The sequence below is a fragment of the Silene latifolia genome, chromosome 5 (assembly GCF_048544455.1).
Source record: "Silene latifolia isolate original U9 population chromosome 5, ASM4854445v1, whole genome shotgun sequence".
NCBI lineage: Eukaryota > Viridiplantae > Streptophyta > Magnoliopsida > Caryophyllales > Caryophyllaceae > Silene > Silene latifolia.
The window spans coordinates 3,018,685-3,035,984 of record NC_133530.1 but is presented as its reverse complement, the minus strand read 5'-3'; the positions used below and the strand labels follow the sequence as shown (position 1 = coordinate 3,035,984).

At 32.5% G+C, this 17,300-nt stretch overlaps 1 protein-coding gene and 2 non-coding genes across 3 annotated transcripts; all 3 read left to right on the top strand.

Annotated features, from left to right (window-relative positions):
* Positions 1–4,936: 4,936 nt before the first annotated feature.
* On the top strand, positions 4,937–5,008 carry TRNAE-UUC (transfer RNA glutamic acid (anticodon UUC)). Its single transcript has one exon. It is a non-coding gene; the product is annotated as a tRNA-Glu (tRNA).
* A 230-nt stretch (positions 5,009–5,238) lies between these two features.
* Positions 5,239–5,310, top strand: TRNAE-UUC (transfer RNA glutamic acid (anticodon UUC)). Its single transcript has one exon. It is a non-coding gene; the product is annotated as a tRNA-Glu (tRNA).
* Positions 5,311–13,019: 7,709 nt separating this feature from the next.
* LOC141656410 (CBS domain-containing protein CBSX5-like) lies at positions 13,020–17,079 on the top strand. The gene is made up of 2 exons (XM_074463282.1): positions 13,020–13,586; positions 15,965–17,079. The coding sequence occupies exons 1-2, from the start codon at positions 13,171–13,173 to the stop codon at positions 16,812–16,814; spliced, it is 1,266 nt and encodes a 421-aa protein (XP_074319383.1). The 5' UTR covers positions 13,020–13,170; the 3' UTR covers positions 16,815–17,079.
* Positions 17,080–17,300: the final 221 nt, after the last annotated feature.

Below are 17,300 nucleotides of genomic sequence, written 5' to 3'. Positions count from 1 at the left end.
AATCAAAGGCTATAGATTTTTCGACATTTGAGAAATTAAATGACATAACATAGAAGATTTGAGAATAAAAAAACATTTTGTTTGTCTTTCGAAAAACTATAAACGAATTCATTACCATCTTATAAAAAGCTCTGAAAATAAAATAAAATGAATGTAATAGTAACCTCTTATAGCAAGTGAAAGAAGTTATAAAATGGCATTAAACATAGTATTCTACTTTTACAATGGCAACTAAAGAAAAAATAATCTTACAATGGCAAAATTAGAAATAATAAACTTTTATAGTGGTAGTGAAAGCTTTTAACTCTTTAATTGTCAAATTTGTAAAATTTCGACCGTAAATATATTACAAAACACAGACAATTATAATACGATATGATATTAATAAATGTATATTCGTTGTCAAAATATATCTTACAATAAAATAATATTTTGACAAAGATACGAAATAATAAGATTATCATCGATATAGAGAGTATATATAATTGTCCTACTTATATGTAACTTAAGATGCCAAAAGATTAAAATGCATGCATACATTTGGTGAGGTAGATATATAGTGAATTCGAAAAATTATAAAATAAAAATTGTGATGTAATTTATGATAGACTATGCTCTTAAGACGCGAATTACATTGCAAAATTTTAATTGTTCACCACTAAAACACAGACTATTCGGAACGATTCAAATGAAATACTATTAATATACAATAGGTCTTGGTATAGACGGGTGGGGCGAATAGACGGGTAAAGACCTCTAATAAAATGGATAGGGAAGACAAGGTGGGGCACCCCCATATGTTTTCCACTTTATGACAAATGAGTATTTTGTGAGGGAAAATGGTATCCGTCTATACGTATAGACGGATAGTGTCCGTCTATAATGAGAATTTGTGATTAATATAATTCTACATCGCAATTTGTGCATTACTTTTGTACACATTGTTATCGACCAAATCCTGAAAATGCCTCCGCTTACATGTGACTAGTTATTATTGGAAATGACTTTTAATTAGTAGCATAGAGGGATTAGTCAAGCTAACATGACTACTAATGTCTATTCAACGCCTATGCCGGAGTGAGGTGGATGGTAAGGATAACACCCACCTAACACTAGCTAGCTAGTCTCTGAACATTTTTTAATTTAATTTGTATAAATAATCATATTAATGCCTTTAGCAAAGTTGTTATTAATATTGTGGATCCAGTTCTATTGCTTGGGGACCATGTTTGATGCTATTTCGACCCATTTAATTTTATTAATAACATATTTTATGAGATTTTGTAAATTAGACTATATAAATATAACGGTAATCAAAATATGTTACTAAACGGATATTATTTGTGTAATTCGGTCCCAAAACTTCAGAATAGGCATTTTCCCATCCATAACCACGACTCACTTTCTAATCCAGCTAGTGCAGTTAAAATTATATTAAAAAAATGATGGCATAGGCGCGTATTAGTTCAGTTAGAAGTTTGTGATTATAACATGTTTGATCTCTTCGGATGATTATAGCGAACCATATATATCGTCATCCAATAAGTAAAGGTATCAAGTCAAGGCTGCTTTAAGTTGATCAACTTACAATCTCTCAACAATAAAGTTAGAATTAAACATTTACATTTACACCAAATTACCAACTATTTTTTGTTACTATTTACATGTTCTAAACATTATATTTATAAGTGGCTAGGAAGATTTTGAGCTTAAATGCATTAGTGCATTACTAGGAAAGGACGTGACATGCGATACGCTAAAGTCCATTTCAATTTCACAATAAGGACGATCATATCACCCTATACTTCCTAAATACGGCACTGCCCTATATACACGTACGTCATTGTTCCTTTAATGAAAATGGTCATATTTCTGGTGTGTAAGGTTTGGTGGTTGATAGGTTGAAGGACTGAGACTTGATGTTGTTGCCTTGTTGGTAATAGCCATACCCAATAACGGAGCCGATATTTCGAAATAGGGTAGCGAAATATCTCAACTGGAAAGAATAAGTAATGTTATAAGGAAAATTTGAAAAAACTAGAAGATTTGAACTAAAACTTTTGAATCTCATTGGTCAGTGGATGCAGGCGTCCCTGTTAGTCGACATGACAAAATTGACCGGCCTGAACAACCAGACCCCTATTGATCTGACAGCCGAATTGAGGATCTAAACATAACACGTAACCTGAATTGACCTGACCCGAACAAATATAACCTGGCCCGAGTAATGTTCATTGTTTGAAACTAACCATAATCTATGACGAACTTGATAATAATAGACCTGGTCTAAGCCGAGTTCTTGTAAACCCAAAATAACCGACCTGAACCCAGCTAGTCCTTATTGATCCGTTTTTTCCCTGGATCCATCACCTGGCATAGCAGGGAGTCTTGAAACGTCGATTTTATGGAGTCTGAACGGTTTAATCAGCAAGACTGTTGAATTCCGTTTCACATTAGTTAGTAGAAGAAACATGTTTTTAAACATTTAAAACTAAAACGGTTTTAAGAGAAACTTTACGATCCGATAAGTTAAAGTCCATTTCAAGTTATAACAAGGATGACCCTACGATTCCAAAATAAGGCACAGCCCTATATACGTACGCCATTGTCCTTGCAATAATAAGGTCTATATTATTGTTGTGAAAGGTCGTCATTAAATGAACTTTATAAACCTCACATGTGAAACGTACGGATGCAACCTCTTTTGACAGCTCAACCGCATCGCCCCATTTAAAGTGCTACACGACGTCGTATCCTATTTACCCTTCATGTGCGCCTCTAGCTGGTTTTGCTATGTGGGTCCCTTTCTTTTTGTCCTCTTCTCTAATTTGTCATCAACCACTACCGGGTAAACAGGTCAATTAGGTCGAGTTTGAATCGATTGTGTTCGGTTTTGGACTTGTAAGAGTTTGAGTCAAGATGGATTGTGTTGGTTAATTTCGAGTTCAGATCATTTTCGGATCAACTATTATCAATTTATTTATAGAATAATCATTGTGTTATAATAAAGATTCAGGTCGAGTTATATTGGGTCTTGTCATTTCGAGTTTGGGTCAAACTCTGGTCTTGAGTACAGTTGTCGGATATAAGTTAGGTTATTCAGTGGGATCATTTGGGCGGGGTCAATTTTGTCAGGTCAACTTATTGTAATACAAATTCTTATTTAACACAGTACTCTCCGTTCCGGTCATTTGTTTGTCTTTTCCATTTTGGGGGTATTTCAGTTAATTAATTCTCTATCTATTTTAGAAATAACTTTGATGGATTGGATCCCGACACTCAATTTGGTCTATTTGTCATTTAATAATTGACTCACTCCTCTTTCTTTGTCTTTGTGCAAAATCAAGAGGCAAACAAATGACCGGAAGAAAGAAGTAATATTCATCTAAACTTAAAATAGGTTAAACTCCCTTACTACTAAGAGAATAAAAATTCTCAAAAGTTTTCCCTTCAAACTCCATCTACTTATATAAGAAAAGAAATGAGATTTTTCCATTAAATTATTATATTTTTTTGAAGTGATTTTCTCATTAAATTCTAAGTTATAATTATAATGTTTTAATCAAAAGAATAAAAAAGGGTATAAAATTATAAAATACAAAATTACTAATTTTTCTTAAAAATGACTTGATACATACTCACACGGTATAAAACAATAAAATAAATTAATATTATTAGTTTTGTGGAAAAAATTCATGAAGATACTTTAAGAAAAGTTATAATTGAAATCATTAATTTTGTGATAAAAAAATCATGACACACTTGATTTTTTTTTTTTTTTTTACAGTCTTTTTTTTCTCATATCAAAATATAATAAGGTGAAATATGAAAATTTTAAGATATAAATTTGGATTGAATAATTAATAAACTAAAAAATAAAAATTGTATAAATACCTATACTAGTTATGAATCGTTTATGTAATAATGATTCGTACAATGTGCGAGTGTGAGTGTGGTGTATAGTACAACTGTCCTTGATTATGATACCCGACCATTTTTCAATAAATTAGTTTGTCTATTTTTACTATTTTTATTTTGAACAATTTTTTATGACCCCGCAATTGTTTAAATTATTCAATAGAACGTATTGTATGAATCTCCCTCATATTCGGAATAACGGTCCCATTTGGACAATGGCACGGAAATTAAGGAATGAAGTTAAAATAATGAAAAGTATTATATAAGGTATGAATATAGGAGTTAAATAATGAGAAATATTAAATATGATGGTTTAGGGGTGGTTGGGTGTTAAATAAAGAAAAAAGTTAAGGGTAGGAAAGTCAAAAAACATGTCCAAATATGAGAAATGGGACAGTTATGTAAATAGACGGAAATGACAAATGAGACAGTTATTCTGAATAGGAGGGAGTTTTATGTAATCAGTAAAAGTTGTAAAACTTTATAAAAGTGCTGTTTTTTTTTTAAAAGGAAGTTGAGAATAACTTTTCACAGCTTTTGTAAGCTAAAGTGAGGATATATATATGATAAAATATACTTCCTCCATTCAACTCCACTCTACCACTTTGCTTTTTCACGTTTGTCAACGCGTGTTTTACGCGATAAATATCGTTAGCTACGTATTTGCAAAAATTATAAAAGTTAAATATTTTTAATGTACTCATAAAGACGAATTAAACAAGATCTCACATGAATATATTTTCACTTATATATTGAGAGGAAATCGAGATTGAATGTGTATTTGTGAATAGTGTAAAAAATAGAAATAGGTAGAGTGGAGTTGAATGGAGGAAGTATTTTGGAAAATTATAATTTATAGTTATGAATTTTTTTACTTTCTTTGTGGCAAGTAAGAACTATGTAAATATATTTTAAGATGCTTTTTCTATAGAATAATCTAACCGTGATAAAGCGAATTGAGCTTTGTAAAGGTATATATACAAAAAAAACAAGATATTAAACAAAAATCACAACTGATTCCGATGTCGTCCAGCGGTTAGGATATCTGGCTTTCACCCAGGAGACCCGGGTTCGATTCCCGGCATCGGAACTCTTTTTTTTATTTTAAACTCTTCGAACTTATTTTCCCCTCTCTTTTGAGGCTAAACTACAACGCTATTTGCAACTGAATTAAAACCTTTTTTTTTTTTTGGTGCGTACTGAATTAAAACTTGTTAACCTATGCAACAAAGCAAACATATGTGTGACAATAATGGGTTGCAAATTTACACATTTTCGAAAGATCAAATTCAAAACTATTTATCAAAGAATCACAGTGATTCCGATGTCGTCCAGCGGTTAGGATATTTGGCTTTCACCCAGGAGACCCGGGTTCGATTCCCGGCATCGGAACGTTTTTTTTTTTTTTTTTTTTTTTTTCAAATAAACTATTCGGAACTTATTTTCCCTTCTCTTTTGAGGCTAAACTACAACGCTATTTGCAACTGAATCAAAACTTGTTAACGTATGCAACAAAGCAAACATATTTGCGATAATAATGGGTTGCAAATTTACACATTTTCTAAAGATCGAAATCAATGAAACATTGTACCAGGCCAGTACCAATGTCTAATGTATGCTATATTAACTTAACTACGTCTCATACATATATCACTGTAGATTTTAAAATTGAATCTCGTCTCTTTAATATAAGTAAAACTAATTTACATCTTCATTAATACGTCTTCCTTAATTTAGCTAATTGCTACAGATTCGATATAATATGTCTAAATTTGAATCCCGTCTCTTCCCTTAGCCTTTCTATTTCTCAATGTACTCGGATGACTCAAAATTTGTTGTATGGGTGCTTTAAGATCCATGTATGACATATATCATATATGTGCACTTATATTTTTCGTCTTTGCTAACTATTTTGTGAAACAGTCCTTACATATGATTTTGTGAAGCAGTTTTACATATAAGTTGTTTTCACTCTGCAAAAGACAAATCATTTATAAATATTAAATATATGGTTTGTTTTAATGAAAATGGACCGTCTCACATGTTCAGACCAGTAGTGTTTGATTTGTTTTTGAGGAGTTATTACTTAATTAATTCAACGGCCAACATGCAATGAAATTAGTCAAAGCATGCACAACTAATAATTGATAGTTAGGAATATGCCAAAAGAAAAGAGATCGATGCCTAATAAGTCAGTGGAGTTACATAAGCTATCATTGCAAACGAGAATAATGCAATGTGATATGTTATCAAACTTGGCTTACTTGGTTACTTAATGTTAGATACCTTATCATTCAACATAAGGACAAAAAACAATATGCAAAAAGGGGATGTATTAATCGAATATGAAGTTGCATGGTAGATGCAGTAGCAGAGTTGGGGTTTACATTGTTAAAAGTGTGACTGATTAACGAATTGGAGAGGGTCTTAATGAGATAAGTCGCGGTGGAAAAAACGTGAGACTAAATAAAGAGTAATGGTATACTCCGAATTTCAAAGATTTGAAGACTCTAGAGCACGCTATCTATCCCTACATACATTTAACGAGTAATGGTATAAAATAAACTTGAAAAAAGTTGCATTTTTTAACGAGAAATTTCAAAATTTATATCCTTTTGAAGGGGGAACTTTTCTGCTAGCCCATGACTCCACTCTAGATAAAGGGTAACTACAATAATTATGTAGGTTTTTTGATGTGAAGTATGGAATAACATTATTAATTACTCCGTATTTGATTTAAAATGAGAATAATTTTAGGAAGACTAATAATGACAATAATGTACAAATAAGAATGGATCTAGATCTAACAATGAAACTTTATTTTATCCATTGAAAATCAATCGAGCAAATGGTTAATAGTTGTACATTGTAATTAACACACATGCAATAAGAAAAAAAAAATTACAATTTTAAATTTCTTGAAGACTTTGACATAAATATGTAATCGGATCGTATCATTCACTTATATATGATCATGTGTTGTAATTTCGATATTAATAGTTGTTAGTTGACTTTTAACTTAACTAAATACTTTAGTTATTAAAATAAATCACTCTATATTAAACTCAATGCCCTCCAAAATTACATAATTTCAATTCATAAGAATTAGTGTTGTGATATCGTACTAGTTGAACTGAAATGGCTGGTGTTGAATTGATTGGAGAGTTAATTTGAGTAAAGCCGAGTTAAATTAAGTTGAGTTAAACTGAATAGAATCGAGTTAAAACTAACTGAACTGAGTTGAGTTGAACTGAACTAAAATAAGTTGAAATTAAACAGAAAAACAGAATCTAAATACTCCGTATCATTTTGGGATGGGCTAATAAGAACAATAAAGAATTTTTATGATAACCTAATATTGTCCTCATATAATTGGAGTAAATACATAAGGACATGACCACATAACCATGTGACTTATACTATAAGGCATCTATAACTGAATTATGGGTGGTATTTAGCTTTGTACTCCGTACTTACGTAGGAATTTAGTACAATTTGGCATTATGGTTGGAGCAATAATGAGTAAGGGGTCGTGATTTGTGATGGTTAAATTATTTAAGCGATTAGATTTGCTAAATTGAAAATTGCTTTAAAAATCGATAACTTTTTAAGTGATCGATGGTACAATACTTTTGAATAAAATCGTCTTATATAATGTTTCTTGTAAACGGTAAATAATGTTACTTTGAAAATTACAAAACTAAGTCTAAGAAGTAGAAAGCTGCATAGTTTCCAAGCATTGACAGTTACTCGTATCTGTTATGTACATGTACATAAACAGGGTCGACCAACGTATTTGGAAGGCCTTGTTTCAAATGTAAAATTGTGATCCGATATATGATAAGCACATAACTCATTTCGTATTAGGTTTTGTGGGAAAATAGTAGCCTCAGAAAATCAATTTTTTTCCGAAATACTTTATTTTTGATTGAGTTATTCTAACTTTGATAGTCTTCTAGTTGTTGTGCCCTGATTCTAAAAACCTAAAAAACGCCCCACAAGCCGCCTTTGTACGTGTATATATCGGCCGATGTTATCCATCGTGATATTCAATTTAGTCGAGCTATAAAGTTTTTAGATGAAAAGTTTTGAGTACGACCCCAACTTAAATTAGTCAAAACTGGTAGATTTGTGATTAATTAGAATCCTACATGATTGAAACATATTACATCTACGTCGAGATGAAAACGAGTTAATTATTTTAACGTTCCACTTGCAAAATTGATCTAGGATAATTAACCCACTTGCTCCAGTACTAGTTTATTAGGTTAATAAATATATCTCAGCTTTTTATAAATTTTAATTAGTAGGTTAATAAATATATCTCAGCTTTTTATAAATTTTAATTATGACAAATTTAAATAACTGCAAGTTAGTAGAAATTTATACATTAGTTCTATTCAGCTAAGTTCAGCTTCATTCAGTTCAGTTGATTAGTTTAATTCAGCTTTTCTGTTTACAAATTAACTCTTACTTCAGTTCAGTTCAGTTTCATTCAGTTCAGTTCAGCTTAGTTCAGTTCTATTAAATTCAGTTCAGTTCAATTCAGACGGTTTCAATAAAAAAGAATAGGGCCGGAGGATATGGAGTATTATTTCGATCAATATTAATATTGTATAGTTGCGAATTAAAATACTTTCAAGTTTCAAATGTTGTTCATTCGACCATAAATAAGTAAGAAACATGATAAGATAAGGATATACGGTGTATATGTCTAAAATTGATGGGAAAAATGAGAAAACAGTCATAATCATAATGAAAACAAAAACATGTATTCCATATAAAAGAATTCCAAGTACTCCGTATAAATTAAATTTATTTATGTGCACCACATAATAAAAACCATAAAGTCTATCCGCAGCCAAAGAGATCACAATCATTATACTACTGAAACTAGGGAAAATATCCTCCAAGTAGTTTTTTCATTTTAATAAATTATTTACATTTTCAATATACTCACATAGTATTTGACCATAACTTCAAATTAAATATAGAATAAAGAAACATCTTCTCAATTAAGTATTTTATATTAGTAAAATCACTGAGCGTACAAACACAACTTGATAACATAAAAGTCTCGCGTACATACCCGCGTACATCATCGTATATACTCCTCTCCAATACAAAAATTAAAATTAAGTCTATCGTATATACTATCCAATAGAAAAAAACTAAAATTCAGCTAGACTAATTGACTAACAAGAAATTACTTATTGTTTTATTTATTTATTTATTTATTTATTTATGTATAGAGATTTACAAGGACAAATTTAATATTGACGGGATTTAAACCCTAGTCATGAATAGTTGAGTATCACCTTTTATATCTGCATTATTAATCAGGGTGTATAATAATAACATGATACGGAGTAATTAGTGCTCTCTATTATAGCTGATCAACAGCAGAGACCAGCCCGGCCCTGCCAAGGCCTGACCTGCCCCCAGCCCGCCACCCCACACAGCCCGCTCAGCCTGTCCCCTGACCAACCCGGCTCGCTCCTTCCCCTGGCCTGGTCCGAGTCCCATTTTTCCCAGCCCGACCCGCCTTTAGCCCGCCTTGGGCCTAGGCCCAGGTCAAGCCTGTCCCTCCCCCCGCCTGGCCCGGGTCTGACCAGAAGAGCCCGGCCCATCCTCTGGTTAGCCTGGTTCGGCGCTAGCCCGGTCCGAGTACGGGCCTACTCTCTGTTCCGATCAATAGTTATCTATTAGTTTTTAATCGATATTAATAATTTATTACATTAATAAAATAACATGAAAACAACTGGAGTAAAAAAATGAAACAGTCATAATCTGAGATCAGAAGTCGTAGCCACCATGGCAACAAGCAACTGGAAGTCTGCAAGGCCATGTTGTGCTGGTCAAAGAGGTGTGATTTCTTTCTTTGGGTCACCAAAACACCACCGTGTTTACGCAGCCTTGTGTCTTTATTTTACAAGTACTTGTATCAACATTTTTTTATGCTTGAAATAATTGCCCCCTTTCCACCTCCCTTCTATCTTGTGTGTTCATTTTTATCATTTTTTTTTTTAAAAAAATTGCCTCTACGGGTCGGGGAGCTACATAGTAGCGAGGGGTTAACGAATTGCAGAAAAATAGTTAAAATTAGTGCACAGGCTCCCCGTACCGTATGCTGAAACTTCACTTCGTGAGTTATTAGGAAGTTATTGAGATTGCCAGGATTCGAACCTGTGACCTATGGTCACACTGCCTCTGGTACTATGATAGATAAACCATCTCAACCAAAACATTAAGATGATGGTTAATGTTCAACTATTATAATTATTTTTATTAGTTATAAATAAGTTATCTTTTTGCACAATAACATTAATTCCATATCTACTATTAGTATAAAACCGTCTTGCATAGATACAATTCAAAAAATGGAAAAAACATCCAATGCGAGTACATCCAAGAAGATTGATCAAGATTATAGAGTGCATGCAAGCCATTTGTGCATACACATATATCCCTAATGTGTGCTTACTTTGTAACTTCAGGAAATGACATGCGTTTTTGCATGTCAATCTGTGCATTAACGTACAAATTATTACTTGTCTTTATAATTGTTTCAATCCAACGTTTATCTTGCTGTTTCTAGTCCAGGAGACAAATTAGCATTATTTTATAAGAGATATTGGATTCTTTGTGCAATTGAAAAGGTCTAAATTGTGGCTTTAAGTTTGTAACTTGAAACTTAAGATTTCATCATTATGTTAATAGAGATCTTCCTCAAGCACCACAACTTCTCAATCATATGCCTTGTGCCCTTTTGAAGTTTTATATATGTTCGGTTTAATTTAATTAAGTTTAGATGTTATAAGTTCAGTTCAATTTATTTTTGTTATTCATTTGAATTCACTTTATGTAACTCAGGTTTAACTAAAGTTATAAATTTAGTTCAATTAAACTCATTATTTATAAATTTAGTTTAGCTCATCGGTTCAGATAGCTTTAGTCTAAGAGAAATAAGGCAATAATGACCATTATCGTACTTTTGGGTAAGACTTTATATGACCTTTATCGTAATCATAAATTTAACATGTTATTAGACTTCAGATCATAACCTGAGATGATCTAAATAGGAACGACAACAAAGTTGTTGTCTCTAGCAATGGCTTTGCGTCCACATAAATGCTCTCACTCACATAAACTTATAACGAGTTCAACAACTTTTCTTAAGTAGACGCTTCACGTAACGATATTATTTAAATTGGGGTTCTATCTGAATCAGTTGTGTGCACATGAATGCTCTCACTCGCATAAACATACAAGAAGTCTAACAACTTTTCTAAGTCGATGTTTCACACAACAAATTTACTCAAATCGTATCGACCATTTACATAAACATTTCAATTAAAACTTTAATTTTTTTATTTAAAATAATGTTAGTCATATTTAACCCTATCCAATTCAAGGAGACAAAAACCTATTCTATCAATGTTGAAGTGAAACACGTTTATCATTTTAATCTATTTCCCACTTACAAAAGTGACCTAGGATTAATCCACTTGATGTAAGTGTATTACTCTTCTAACTATTTCAATACTTGATTAGGTTCTTTCATAGTACCTTCACAATTAACGATAGTGATTTCTTAATTGGCCCAAATGTATTTTAATTGATCTTTTCACCTACTATGGCCCATGCTAATAAAAAATGGTTCAACTTGACATTAATTTATTCCAAACATACTTTTATTTAGAAAATGAGATGATAATAATATCGAGTTTCGAGAACATCATCTCGCATATAAGATGTAATGTGTAAATATCAATTAATTTAGTTTGTTATGGGAGTTGATATCCATGATTTGAGTTCAGCTCTCGTTAAGAACGTATTTTGCCTTATGGCTCCTTTTACACAAAAAAGAAAAAGAAAAAATAAATATAACATATAGTATCCGTTAAAATAATTAACCCCGAATATAAAGGTATATAAGAGGGTATTACTGGTACTCGACGATATCACCCGATGACACCCTGTCGTCGTCCTTCTAATTTGTTAGTCCTTAAACATGAACACCATTTTTCATTTAAGACAGGTCAAATACCACATACTCCCTCCAATTTCCTATTATCTTTCCCTTTCTTTTGGGCACAAGAATTAAGAAAGGGGAAGAAAGAATGAATAAAGTAGAATAAAGTATTGTAAGTTGTAAAGTTTATAGGGAGAGAAAATAATAAGAATGAATAATGAATAAAGAATAGAAAAAGTAACGGGAGTTGTTAATTTTTTAGGAAAGATAAATTAATAAAAAAATGAATGAAACTTACCAAAAAAGAAAAGAAGGAAGATAATCAAAGTTGTGTGAAAAAAAAGTGGGAAGATAATAGTAAATTGGAAGGAATATAAGACAACAACATAATACATCGAAATTAACAAAAAACTTATGTAATAACCCGTTTTATTTTTAAAACGGGGGTTTTTTGTCAAAAACTACCTTATATTTAGGGGCATTTGTAAAAATGCTACCTTATATTATTTTTTTTGTTTTCAACTACCTTTGTTTTCTTTATTTTTGGTCAATATATAACTATCTACGGTAAGAGTCTAGACATATTTGGTCTGTTTTCCGGCTTTAACCTATCTCACATGACTCTTTTAAGTTGTAATCTTACTTAGGCCCGATTTTGGGAAGTTATAATGTACTTACACTTAACTTTAATAGATGTTTGTAGTTATTATTGAAATGCAAAATCCATAAATTTTGTTTATCTGAAGTTAAATTGTGGTTTGAATGCAGTTGATCATTGTTGTTTGATGTTAACAAAGTCATGTAAGATAGGTTAATGTCACTAAAACAACCAAATCGCACCATACTTTCAGCATAGGTAGTTTTTGACCAAAAAATGAGAAAATAAAGGTAGTCTAAAACAAAATTAATAATATAAGGTAGTATTTTTACAAATACCCCTAAATATAAGGTAGTTTTCGACAAAAAACCCTTAAAACGGATATATAATAGTATTACGTGAAATAACAATAGCAACCCCACCCCCAAGTTTTGTAACACATAGTACATACACTAGCACACCAAATTGTCCTAAACAAAACCATACAACACAACTATAAATACACCTCTCCTACACACAATTCAACCCAAATCAAACCAAACACAACACCTTTCCCACCTCTCTAAAATCCCAACAAAATTAAATTAAAAATAATAATTTAATTAAAGTTAAATTAAATTAAATCCTTCACTAATCCTCCTCTTAATCTCTCAAATTAGCATTATTAATTATAATTTGCATGGCAATTAGCTTGTTAAATTATGCAGTTTCTGACCTTTGCTTGGGTAAACCAGCACTAAATTCACTCCCACTTTCAACAGCAACTGTTGCTGATGCTCTTTCTGCAATTAAATCTTCTCAGGATAATTTTATTAGCATTTGGTCTTGCACACACCAATTAAATCATAATCATAATATTAATAATAATAATAATAATAATAATAATAATAATAATAATAATAATAATAATAATATTAATAAGAATGAAAATGGGTTATTATGTAAATGTGTAGGGAAATTAAGTATGGTTGATATCATATGTTTTTTATGCAAAGAAGAGAATTTGAGTTCTCCTTCTTCTGCTCTTCTTTCCCCTGTTTCTGCCATTCTTCCTAAGGATTCTGACTTGGTCAAGCATGTTGATTCCTCCACTAGGTATGTTTAATTTTCCCACTCATTTTTTTGTACATTTTTTTTTTCTTGTTGTTCGGAAACCGTCTCTTTGTGTTCTGAGTTCTGACGTATGAATTAGGCCTAGGCTGTGTATATCTGACCCTTTTGCCTGTAATTTTATATAACCCTTTGAGACACTGCAGTAATGTTATTGGTGTCTTAAACATGAAACAGGTCAAATAGATAGATATAAAAAAAAAAGTAGAATGCCTAGGAAGTGACTATAAACTTATCACATCTATCTATATGAGTTTGTATTTGACCTGTTTTAACATAACCTTAAGAATTAAGACGGATATGACTGTCTTAAGGGAGAACAAGTGATAATACTTTAAATGTTAATAGTCTTTAGTTTTACATGTAATTAATAATTAGTGGAATTTTGTTTGATTAGTAGTTTGCATGTGCTTTGATTTGATTTGGTTCATTAACTTTGTTTGAACTTTCTAGGTGTAGAAAGTAATTTGTCTACATTCCTCTAAAGTCTACTTTGAGATCTAGTTTGAATATAACCACAAAGCCTATGTTTAGAAATTATTTAGTTCGACCGACGTGAATTATTAGAAATTCAATTTTTCTAACGTCTGCCCTAAAGAAAATGATAGAATATAGAATAAGATATAGTGAAAATAACTAATATCGTCAAGAAATATTTACAAACATAGATTAAAATTTTAAGGGGGCGAGTTTGTAATGCAATAGAGTAACTTAGAATTTTAATGCTTAGGGTCGCACAATCGCACCCTAAGCATTTTCTAATTTCCTAGTTCCGTCACTGCTTATGGTCCATTCGAAAAAAAGGAAAAAGCACAAATATAATTAGGTAGCTTTCTTAATCTACTTTCCCTTTTGTCCAAAAAATTTATATTGGGTCTCTCTACTAATATTGGCTAGATGTTGTGAAAGATCCCTTTCTGAAAGCTACCCATTTTGAAAGGTACTAATATGGACTTAGTAAATTAAGGGGATCTATATTTATTCTACTAATTATGCTCTTAATAATTTATATGTCACTAAATCGAAAGTCAAGCCTCTTAATTAATTGATTAATGACTAATGGCAACATCCATCTTATACAAATTCCGAGATGGTGTTATACATGTACCTCTAATTACGCGTTAATCTTGAAAATCGAAATTAAAAAAAGACTTGAGTAACGAAGAAAATGGCAAAATTGACATAGGACACGGGTTTATTTGAAGCCGACTAATGGTAATATAAGACCGTATGACAATAATTTATATTAGACCGTTAACTAGTCCATCTGTCTTATACGATATTATTTTTGGGCGTAAAGACAGCCACAAGAACGATTTTGAGGTTGACGAGGTTTGAACTCAGGTCATTAGTACATACCACATACCACCTCTTGTAACCAACTAAACTAGTTGAGATCTGCTGTTATACGATAATTTGCGTCGTGTTATTGGGCATGGGCGTATCACGTATGGCCTTTTGATCCTTGACAAATATTCAAGGCAGTCAATTATGACTACCCCTTAGCCACCAGCATATATACAACCATATACCGTAGAAACTACATACTGCCTCATAAATGAATAAATGATTGTACCCAAAAAAAAAATGATTATATGTGAATTAAATGCTCTGAATCTCAAATTTATGTGAAATTTTTAATTGGTTTATATATTTAAATTAGAAAGCATGAAAAGCATGGTCTTTCAAATTTTGACTAGAGTAAAAAATGTTTTCTTTGACTGAAGTTAAATTATCCTTGACTAAAATGGACCGTCTCACAGTGCAAGTCTTATTCGACTTTCGGCCTTTATGTAAAAGTGGCCGTTGCCATGCTTGTCTAATTGAATTTTTTATGATTAGTAGTTAGGACTTAGTAACAATTAGTACTTGCAATAATTATCCGACGCACGTAATTACGATCTAGTATTATTATAATTAATTTTATGTTGTGAAGCAAAAAAAATTACAATTCATGGACTTATACCACCAGTTGTACGGTGTAGAATCCGAGCTTTGTAATAAAGTATTAGGTGTGGTGGTTGTTAATCTAGAAGGTTGTAGATGCGAATTAGGACTACACATCTGATTGAAATGACCCTCATGGACGTCTTTCGTTAAATCGTACCGTTCTCATTTCTCGTCATCCATGTATTGATTAATGACATGATTAGCAATTTATGTTTGCCGGTGGTTACCGAATTTTTATGTAACTAATCGAATTGGAAAAGACGTAAAGACAATGAAAAGTTTACAGATGTAAAATGTTTGTGTAGGATCGGTATATCACATCGATGTACGATGTTCTTTGTTTCCTGTACCGAAAAATATTGAGGTCCATTTTTCGTGGCTGTGACTGATGTGTTTCCATTTCGGGTTTTCAGTTTGGTGGAAGCAATCGATTTGATTCTCCAAGGAGCACAAAATCTTGTGGTGCCAATACAAACGAGGTCTACCAAAATATCAAGACGAAAGCACGGTCCATCATTCCATAACGGCCGTGAATATTGTTGGTTGACGCAGGAAGACGTAATCCAATTTATTTTAAGTCGAATAGGTTTGTTTACCCCAATCCCGAACCTTTCTGTCGAAGAGCTTGGGATTATTCGGGAAGATATTCTTACGGTGGACTACCACGCCCCGGCGACAATGGCTCTACAAGCCATTGCTCGGTCATTAGGTGAACAAACCTCTGTTGGGGTGGTTGACGAAGACGGGTCCCTTGTTGGTGAACTTTCCCCTCACACCCTGTGTGGATGTGATGAGACGGTTGCGGCCGCAATCATGACTCTGTCCTCGGGAGACCTTATGTCGTATATCGACTGGGGCGGCCCTCCCGAGGACATTGTGAAAGTAATGAAGGAGAAATTGAAAGAAAAGAAGTTAGAAGGCTTGTTAGAAATTTTAGCCGATGACTACTCGTCCGATGCGCTTACATCATCCTCGTCTGATGACGAGTCAATGTCGTCATCCTCGTCTACTTCTTCAAGTAGATCGGCTAAGTATAACCGGTCGTGGAGTTACTCGGCTAGGATGGTGAGGAAGGCGGAGGCAATTGTATGTCATCCTAAAAGCTCACTTATCGCGGTTATGATCCAAGCTATTTCGCATAGGGTTAACTACGTTTGGGTCATGGAGGACGACTACTCGGTGGTGGGTATAGTCACTTTTCACGACATGCTCGATGTGTTTCGGGATCACATGGAGTCTATGTTCGAGGATCTCGGTGCTTAACACCCGATCTTATAGATTCGTAGCTGGATCGGCATTGTCGATATCGGTATCCGAGGCTTATGGTGCTACAAGAGTTGGTAGATCAGAGTTCCCTGATTTTGAAGTATTATTATTATGTGCATTAAAATATTAGATGTGTTTAATTAATTTGTTTGTTATTCATTAATCTTTATTTATGTACTTTTTCGGGTTTGAAGTTTAAAGTGTCTAGTTCTTGGCTGTGGTATATCCGTATATGCCAATAAATTGGATGAACAGATTTGAATCTGAAGCATCCATCCGATGTAAACTTGTTGGATTTCCTTTTAGTTTATGAAATATGAATTGCAAACGAAAAAAAAATGTTCTTTTATTTTTTAATCGAATTAATAAATTTGTTAATTGATCGGATGACTCGAGACAGGTCCGGCTTGCTAAAAGAACCGAGGCTAGTACGGCTCGGTAAAAGAACCGGTCATGAATCATAAAACTAATGTTAGGACCGGT

What these genes read in the sequence shown, in the direction of transcription:
- LOC141656410 (XM_074463282.1), top strand. Translation starts at nt 13,171, where the DNA reads ATGGCAATTAGCTTGTTAAATTATGCAGTTTCTGACCTTTGCTTGGGT. An exon ending in CATGTTGATTCCTCCACTAG is followed by an intron (nt 13,587 to 15,964) that starts GTATGTTTAATT and finishes TCGGGTTTTCAG; the next exon opens with TTTGGTGGAAGCAATCGATT.